The 10,007-nt window shown below is 46.8% G+C and overlaps 1 protein-coding gene across 1 annotated transcript in view; it reads right to left on the bottom strand.

The window, feature by feature from the left end:
• Nucleotides 1-7,172: 7,172 nt before the first annotated feature.
• Nucleotides 7,173-10,007, bottom strand: part of PAQR5 (progestin and adipoQ receptor family member 5) — a 40,052-nt gene continuing 37,217 nt past the window's right edge. Inside the window, exon 7 of the mRNA XM_032417391.1 lies at nucleotides 7,173-9,244. Within this exon, the coding sequence (XP_032273282.1) occupies nucleotides 9,003-9,244 (242 nt within the window). The 3' untranslated portion in view covers nucleotides 7,173-9,002. The remainder of the gene's footprint in view (nucleotides 9,245-10,007) is intronic.

The raw sequence follows: 10,007 nt of genomic DNA, 5'->3' as shown, positions 1-10,007 counted from the left end.
GGCGGCGGTCCCGGAGCCAGGCGGGTGGCACCCCGGCTGACGGGAGCCCACCCGGCCCAGGGCTCCCCGTTCTCCTCCTCCCCCGACGTGGGCCGGCCTCTCCTGCCCTCGGGAGGCGCGGGGCGGGACGCCGGACCCCGGCGTGAGGGGGAGTCGTGGAGGGCGCGCCGCGGACCGATCCCCGCCACCCGGGCTCCCCCCTCAGCGGCCCACGCGGGGGCTCCCACTTTGGGGGCCGCGGCCCGGACAGCACAGGACTCGGTGCAGACCGAGGAGACGCCAGCCCCAGCCCCGCGGCCCGGTACTCACGCTGGCTTCATGGCAGCGGGCTCCGTGCTGGCCGGACGCGCGCGCGGGGCGCCGGGCTCGATCGGGCGGGCTGGCGAGGGCGGCGGGCCACAGGGACGGACCGCGGGAAGCGGGACTCGGCGGCTGAGGCGCGGCGCTCCGGGAAGCCGGCAAACGCCGCCGCGAGCCCAGGTGAGCTCGCGCCCGGCGCATTTCAAACGGGCCAATCAGCGCCCGCCCGCGGGGAAAAGGGCGGGGCCTCGGAGGAAATGACTGCTCTGCCGGAAATGGTGCTGGTCTCCTAGGCGACCGCCGGGCCAGAGCGCGCGGCGTCTGGGTGTCAGGGCTGCGGGCCTGGAACGGGGACCTCAGACGTAGTAAAATCCAACCCCTTCCCCTTTCCCAGGAGGAAACTGAGGGGTTTTTTTTCCCGACAGCACAAGAAGTCCAATGGAAGGGCAAGTCCAGGGTCGACTCGGAGGTCAAAGGCGTTCCCGCACAGGAGTGTCCTGTTCCTGTGCTGTGCCCCGCATCTCTCCCTCCCTGGCTTCCACATCACCTCATCATGTTGGATTTCGTTCTCTCCTTCACCTTTCCTGGGTTCTCCCTCTCTGGTTCCTCCAGCTCTTTCGTACATACACATTGTGTTATGAAATTCTTAACAATGTTTGATGCTGGGCGTTGTTAAAAAGAAAACCACAGGCCCAAAATGGAGTCCCTCATACTAGGCCAAGTCACCAAAAAGGGCCTTACTCTCTAACCTAAGTGCAGTTTCTACCTCCCCCAGAAACGTAGTCTGAACCGGTCAGTCAGGAACTTCCCCGTCGGCAGCCGCGACGTCATCTCCATCTCCCCTCTCCCCCAGGCCCCCACTAAAGGAAGATGAGATGATCCTCAAAATAAGACCCCCTGCCCTTCACCCTGAGGGAAGGTGACCTGGCCTGAAACAATCCCGTCTTTTCCTTCACTGATGATTTCCTTTTCCCACCCTCCTTCCTATAAAAACCTTTCGTTTTGTACAGCCCCGGGAGCATCTCTCTGCTTGCTAGACGGAATGCTGCCGATTCATGAGTCACTTAATGAAGCCAAGGTGATCTTTTAAATTACTCAGTTGAATTTCTGTTTAACAGCATACAGAGATGAATAAAGTTGGGTCCTTGCCCTTGAGGAGCAATGTCCAGAACCACTCTTTTCTCAGATGAACAGATTCTATCCCACTTTGACATTTGCCCCTAAACTGATGGCTATCAAATATGCATCTAGGGGCGCCTGGGTGGCTCAGTCGTTAAGCGTCTGCCTTCGGCTCAGGTCATGATCCCAGAGTCCTGGGATCGAGTCCCGCATCGGGCTCCCTGCTCGGCGGGAAGCCTGCTACTCCCTCTCCCACTCCCCCTGCTTGTGTTCCTGCTCTTGCTCTCTCTCTCTCTGTCAAATAAATAAATAAAATCTTAAAAAAAAAAAAAAAAATATGCATCTACACTGTGCTCTCATGGGGCTCTACTCCCACGTCCTCAACCAGGCACTAGTTAAATAAACATAATTTCATATCCTTGGCCCATGCTGTTCTACATAAAGATGTTTTTTCCTAATGCCTTTATTGCTTTGTTTTTTATATATGAGTCTTTGAACCATCAGAACTTTGTTGTTAAATGGCAGGTTGGGATTTGTATTATTTAGGAATTAGGCATCACTGCTGGCTACTTACCTCTTAGTTACCCTGCAGTCTGGCTTTGGCCTCAGTCTCTCCATTGGAACTCTTCTCACCAAGACCACCATCTCCTTCATGCTAAACCTAATTGACCCTCCCCAGCCCTATCTTACTGGACCTCTCAACAGCACTAAAAATATTTCTTATTCTTCTTTTCCTATGCCTTTTTTTTTTTTCTCCTAGCTCTCAAAGCCCATCTTTCTCAGAACTCATTTATGAGGTGTATTGTTTGTTTGGGGGATTTTTGTTTTGTTTTGTTTTGTTTGTCCCTTAAATGTAGCTTAGGGTTTTGACCTGGTCGCTAGCTGAGGCCTCTCCTCAGGCACTCCCAGGGCTTCACATACCATTCAAATTTGTTCTTCTCAGCTGCAGACCCATATGTCCACTGCCTTCTGGATTCTGCACTTGGGTGTCCCACAGGCACCTCATACCTACCGCACCCTAATCTCTTCCCCTGAACCTGCTACCCCTCAGTGGATGGTATCACCATTACCCAGCCACCCAAGCCAGGGTCCCAGGTACCATCTTTGACTTTTGCCTCTCCTTCTGTTCCAACATCCACTCACCACATCTTGACAGTTCTGCCTATTAAATAGCCTTCGACCCTCTCCTTCCACTTCTCTCCATCCCCTTGGCTCCTACCATGTCTTGTCTGGATGACTGCAACAGTAACCGAACAGGCTTCTCTGCTGCTACCCTCCAAATCCACTTGTAAACCACAGATCATGTCACCCTCCTGCTTGTAAAACCACAGTAGCTCCCCAGGGCTGGACAACCCCCACAGGGCCCTGAGGCTCTTCCTCTCCAAACCCATCATTTATCATTGCCCCCTGCACCCCTCCAGGCACGTGGCCCTTCGGAGCCCCAGGCTCACATAGCAGTCCTGCCTTCCTCTGACACTGCCTCCTGACCCTCAGTTCTCAGCAGATCTTCGTCAGTGACCTGGCACTGGATGCTGAACCCCTACTCTATACCCCCAGTCCCCTGCACCCTGTCAGCACGTGTTGCTTTGCTTCAGAGCTCCCATCCCAGTCTGGTCACTGTTCCTTCTTGTGTCCTCTACTGGCGTATCCCCAAATCCTCGCTAGGTGGCGCTCTTGCACCCCAGCGCCCAGCAATTTACCCTCTTGTAAATGTTGGGAAGGAATAAATGAATCCATCCCAGTTGAGGACCCGGTTACATGGAGCCCCCACCCCAGCTTTTCTTCTGGCCTGTTTCTTCTTCCTCACCTCTATCCATACTAAAGCTCTTATTTTCTTAAAAAAAAAAAAAAAGGCAAAAATGAAAACAAAAAAAACAGGCATCTCACACCTAACGCAGTCTTTATCTCTTCCCCTGAAGGGTTCCCCATAGCCAGTAAAGATTTGCACTTTCCCCTAGAATTAGAGATCCAGACCAGGGATAATGGTAGGAGATGGGGAGGCAGTAGAACCGGGAGGCTTCTACTAAGATCAGGTCATGGAGTATAATTTACATCCAGTAAAATCCACCCTTCTCGGTTGTACTGTGTATGTTATGTATTTGACAAACAGAGCATCCTGTAGCCACCGCCACTATCAGATGTGTAATACCCCCACCACTCCAAAACTTTGTGCTGCCTCTTTGTGGTCAGTCACCTTCCTCTACCCCCAGCCCTTGGCAACCACTTTTCTGACTTCCTCCCTTAGAGTTTTCTCTTTTCCAGAAGGTCTCTTCTCTAGCTGGGCAAAATGCTTTTGAGATTCACGCATGCGTTGCACGTATCAGTAACATGTTCCCTTTTTACTGCTGAGTAGTAATCCCTTGTATGAATACATGACAGTTTATCCATCCACTAGCTGATGGACATTTAGGTTCTTTCCACCCTTTGGCAATTGTGGTCTAATTATTTGCATAAAGGTCTTTAAGTAGATAGGGATTTTCATTTCTCTTGGGTGGGATTTCTGGTCTCATCGTAAGTGTAAGTTTGACTTTATAAGAAACTGCCAAACTGGACTGGGAGGGTTCTATGCAAATCACAGGGGAGACGCTGACTTCACCAGGTGGAAACCGTAATTAACTCAAACACCCAGCTACGTGAGTCCAGCTGTAGAACCGTATAACCACTAGTGACCAGAAACTGCCAAAGCCTAGAGTGTTGGAGGGAAGGTGGTACAATGAAGAGAGGGACACCTGTGGCATTTCCAACACACTCAACACTGGGGCGCTCTCTCGTGGCCCTGCTGTTCACTCCCAGTGGCTGCAGCATTCTCTCACATCCACAGGCCATGTGACTCGCCCCAGGCCATCTGAAAATGAATGACTGGATGTTAATGTTTTACAGACTCAAAATACAATAAAATCAGCAAGCTGGGGGCAGGGGGGAGGGAGGTTGTAAAATTGATACAAAAAAAGAAACAAATGATCTGAACCGTATTTCAAATGAATAACATACACATAAATGGGCCATAACTAACACAAGTAATTTAAACTCTTGAGACCATATGCCCTCAGGCTCAAGACAAAAAGAACTTGAAACATATATTGAATTCTAATTAGTAAGCCTTTTTGCAGACATGAGTTGGTAATTCTGAAATGACAGTCTCTACATTCTAAGATTGAGCAAATAATACATTGTGGATAATGGGAGCCACGTTTCTCACTGTTGGAGAAGAGAGTTATATAAATTGCAAAAGGGGGAAGGATGAAAAGTGCCTGAGAAGTCTCTTTTTCTTTTTTTAAGATCTTATTTTTAAGTAATCTCTACCCCCAACATGGGACTCAAAACTACAACCCTGAGATCAGGAATTGTGCTCTATCAACTGAGCCAGCCAGACACCCCAGTACCTGGGAATTCTTCATACTATTTTTCCCAAATGTGAAAAAAAAAGAAAAGAATGGTTGGACCAGACCAGTGTTTCTTAAACTCCCTTATATTAAAAATCACTTGGGGCTTTTGATAAAAATTTAAAACTCTAGGACTACTTTTCCCGCCCAAGGTTTTCTGCATCTGTCCATTTGGGCCTGACAATGTGCATTTTACATCATCAAACACATTTTTGAAAGGCTGGATTAAATTATCTTGGAGGTTCCTTGTTCCACGCTTTAGAGGAGGCAAGAATTAAGCCAATTTTAGAAATCTGTTGCCCCGAGTGAAGAGAATGGGTGTGGCAACTCTCTCTTTGTCTGAAATACATGTATTAGAGAGTTGAAGCATTCATACAAGTACCAAGAGGACAGAGGAAAGCCCCCTGCACAATCTCCCGGGGAGAATATCCAGGAGAAATTCCATAATTCTTCAAAAGTCAAATGATCCATACATTTTCTAGAGTTACACATTTTGGAATGAGTGGCTTGATTTCCATCCTTCCAACAGGACAAGTACTTACTGGTCTTGGGGCCTTTGCATATATGCCATCTCGACCCAAAACACCTGCCCCGCAACATGCTGGCAAAGTGGGCCCTTTTTTGCCCATCAAGGCTCTCCTCAAATGTCAGCTTCTCAGAGTGGCCGTCCAATCTCACCTGCCCTGTCCCTCCAACCTCCATTTCTCCTCCAGGCTTATTTCCTTTAGAGTACTCACCACTATCTGAACTGATCTATCTTTTCCTACTGACAATCAGCACATTTCCTCCACACAAGTGAGGTGGGTTTTCCTCACTTCTCTTATCCCCAGCCCCTAAAACAGTGTTCATTCTATATATATCAGACACAAAATAAATATTCACAGAATGATTTAGCAATGCACACGTGTATAGGAATTTCTTACAACGAACGAACACGTTTGCAGTGATAGGTGAAACATAACCAAATCAAGTGGGAAATAGATCTTTATTGTAATAAATAAATTTTATTTTCTTTCTCCCACACAATTTAAGAAAACCAGACATTGCTGTAAGTTGGAAGAACATCTGAGTTTGGAAATGGGTCTTTGCCTTTTTGTCCATGATGCATTGTTGGCTAGAAAATCAGAGGCTGGCATTCAACTAATGTTATAAAGTGTTGTCATACAGTGTTAATAGCTGTTTCATATAGTGCCATGGCCAAAACAAATTTGGGACACAACAGAGCCAAATGAAGGGTCTCTCCAACACATGTGACCTCACCGTTCTCTTCCACGTTGCCATCCTTAGAACTTCTCACGTAAACTGGGTTCCACAACAAGCACTTTGAGAAAGACTACAGCAGACCAAATATTTAGACCACTTTGTACTCAAATGATTTCTAAAACCTCCCACTTCTCATTCTAATCCACAGTGACAAATTCCTTTCTCTCCAAAACTGAGCAATGGAAAGTGAAACTCTTAAGATGAGCGGAGGAAGGTGAAGTTGACTACATGACCTCATTCAAACACATTCAAGTTTTATCCCAACTGTAGCAACTGGGAAATTTTGGAGTAGTGTTTCTCAAGCCAGGGGAGGAAGAACGGGGACATCCCATCAGGTGTCTGTTGCTCCCCACAAAATCCCTTTTGAGGCAGTGCCGTGGCGAGCAGTCCCCACCAATGGAAGAATGGCATATCTCCAGGGCGAACTGAGACACTCAAAAAACCCTGAGAGCCGCTACATGAAAAGACCTCTTCCCAGTGAGGTCTTCAGCTCAACCAATGCCAGCCTTTTTGACTTTCTGGGATGGCTTACGCAAAACTCTACCCCCATTACTCTTAATACCTAACAGTAATTAATATATGTGAACCCATTTTCCACATCTAGAAGCTTCCAAATCAGTATATTGGAACTGTTCTCAAATTTTAACTTGTAACACTGTCCAAAAGTATACCATGGGACTAAGTTTACCAAACATCTAAAAACATTATGAAACACTGCTCCTATTTTGTGGATTTAACATTTCTTTTCCATCATGCAGTATGATGAAAAAGCCACATAGCCAAAAATTAAATAATCTAAAGGTCCTTCAAATGAATCACCTATTACCTTTCAACTATTTCTGAGCTAAACAAAGAACATTATTTTACTCTCTCTAAATAAGAGATATTAAAAAAGCTTCATGTCGGGGCGCCTGGGTGGCTCAGTTGGTTAAGCGACTGCCTTCGGCTCAGGTCATGATCTCAGGGTCCTGGGATCGAGCCCCGCATCGGGCTCCCTGCTCGGCGGGAGGCCTGCTTCTCCCTCTCCCACTCCCCCTGCTTGTGTTCCCTCTCTCGCTGTCTCTCTCTCTGTCAAATAAATAAATAAAATCTTTAAAAAAAAAAAAAAGCTTCATGTCTTTGGCGTTACTAGAAGAGGGTATTTAAACTTTGTACTTCTCAGCATAAAATTGCAGTTACAGCAAGATGAAATGGAAGCCCACAGACCCTGCTGGAGTAAAATTCCACTAACAGTGTCGGATCATTGCCAAAAACGAAATTTTGTCATCCAACGGCAATTAATGTAACAAAAATTTACCAGCCCATATAATTTTATCAGTCTACCTTCCCCAGAGGAAGTAAACAGATAATAAAACTAATGAAATCATATTTCTTGACCACTCTCATCCAATATAAATTTTTACTTGTCCTTAGAGGATTGGACGATGAGCTATTCACAAGGCCATTTGGGTTTCTGGGCCAGTTAACCATAGAGGCAGTATTCTAAGATATGGGGGTGTTCCTGAGTCAGCAAAGAAGATCCTGCTTTGTGATGGACAGCCCCTTAAGTCATTAGCAAGTGCAGATCAGGGGTTGATGGGCCTCTGTTAAAAACTGTTTTGCATCAGCATTTCTGTACTCTCTGAAAACACCATGAAATACTAAACTTTAACTCCCAGTGCAAAAGATGAGAAAATGCTCAGTCTCATGCAGAGTAGAAAGCAGGGCAAACATCCTTAGGTGGTAAATTGCTGAAAATTAGGTCAATCCCAGCAAAGCTGATAGGCCCAGTGCCTTCTGGAATTCGTGAGGAAAGCATCTCTTCAAGTTGGGCCTGGGGCCCTTCTGCATTAGAATCACCTGGGGACTTGCTCAGATTTAGGGCAAATCTCCTCTAAAAGACCTACATTTTAAACCATGTACAAATGCAGAATCTCCTGACTTTGCCTGGAAATCTGCATTTGTCACAAACCCACCAAGTGTTTCTGATTCACGGTAAAGCTCGAGAATCACTACAGTTGACCAACACTTTAGCAAGGCCTTAGCATCCTCTGCACATGACAGTAACATCTGCAGCATTTAAAATGCTGAAGCGACATCAAATGTATAATATCCCCAAATATCGTGCTGCCACTGGTTTAAAAGGTGACAGATGAACACAGCCAACTGGGCTTAAGTCAGCCAGCCCCCACCCATAACACATTGGACCTGTACTACACAATACTGTGCAGCATCAAACTGGCAACAAGAAAACAGAAAAAAACACAACATGGACACCCAGCCATGTGGACCTTTAAGAAGATCCAAATCCACATGACATGGGAATTGGCACTTTAAGGCAGAATGGACTTGTGGGAAAGAGGACTCTTTCTATTCATTCCCTTCACTAGGTGGGGAAAGGAAGAAGACCCTTCCCCAAACCAGGTCTCTCCATTCTGGAGTGTTTGCCCTGTCCCCAGAGCTCCCACAGACCCCACTTCCTCTTACTCAGGTTCCTTACCCTGGTCTTTCTGGCTCGTTACCCTCCCACTGTGGAGCTCTCAGCAGAGGCAATGCTAGGTGGAACTCATCAAATGAAGCAAGTTCCATTTGCAAAGGGTAATACTACAAGGGTGGTAAAGCTTCATTCAAGTGTTTAATAGTCAAGCTACAATACAAGGGTGGTATGCTTAATCCAACTGTTTAAATAGAATTGAAAAACCCATTTTAAGTCAATTTAAAACTTAATGAAATATGAAGAATCTTCCCCTTTTAAAATCATAATACAGAATCAGTGCACCTCTAGAGAAATTTCCCCAGTTCAATATCTTATTGACATGAACCCACTCAAAAATGCCAAGACATCAGCCATTGTGAATACTTCAGACCTTTGGAAACGGGTACCCTGCTGCTGGTTTATGGTGGTTAGGATGTTGTAGCTTAAGGTTGACATCTGGCACGAGAAGCATATGGTCTGAATCATGTTTCTTTTTTATGTAATTCTGGCTCAGGAATCCGATACAGAGCAGCTGAGAAATAAATTATGTTGCTGAGGCTGAAGATGAGGCACAGAAGAATGGCTCCAGTTATCTGAGGGAAAGACAGGGGCCTGGAGTGGGCCAGGAGCCATTCCTTCCTCAGAGTCTTGTCCAGAAGTATGGCTTCCATCTGCATGTGAGTGGCCAGGATCACACACACATGGAACAGCTGGTGACTGTGACCTAAGGCAAACACAGAAAAGGCCACCAAGATCAGCAATAAAAAAGGAACAGACTGTTGATACTATACTGTGGCCTACAGGCCAGACACGTTATGCTGGGTGAAAGAAGCCAGGCACAAGAGACCACGTATTGACAGATTCCGTCTATATCACACATCCAGAAAAGGCCAATCCACAGACATGAGGTAGATTAGTGGTTGCTTCAGACAGGGGATTGGAATTGGGACTAACAGTACATGGGCATGAGGGATCTTACTGGGGTGATGATAATGTTCGAAAACTCATTTATGGGGATGATCGTACAACTTGGTAAGTCCGCTAAAAGTATCGCTGAATTGTACACTTGAAATTAGGGAATTGTTTGGTATGTAAAGTATGCCTCAGTACGTTTATTTTTAAAATGCGGTGTGAGGAAAAATAAAAAGGCCATCTGAGCAAACCAAGTCCATGTTTCAAACACCTTATCCACCAGTCCTGTATTTCACGTAAAGAGGTCTGGCATCACGTTCTGCCAGAGGTCACCTCTTCAGGGCCAGCACTCATCGGCTCTGATTCTGACTTCAGTGCCAACGGAGAAGCCCTCCAGACTTTCTGCTGGCCACTTTTGAGGTGGTCCTCTCCCACCTGCCGGTTAATCCCAGACATGACCGGGAGCTCTTCCTCCCCATGACCTGCCGGACCCTGGCTGGCCAGCTGTGAGTGCACGGAGGGGAGGAGCCAGCAGAGGGGGCAGGGGTGGGGGTGGGCAGGGATGGGCTGAGTTG

Source organism: Phoca vitulina, unplaced genomic scaffold (assembly GCF_004348235.1).
Source record: "Phoca vitulina isolate PV1807 unplaced genomic scaffold, GSC_HSeal_1.0 scaffold20, whole genome shotgun sequence".
NCBI lineage: Eukaryota > Metazoa > Chordata > Mammalia > Carnivora > Phocidae > Phoca > Phoca vitulina.
Note: the sequence above shows the minus strand (reverse complement) of the source record. Positions and strands in the feature narration are given on the sequence as shown.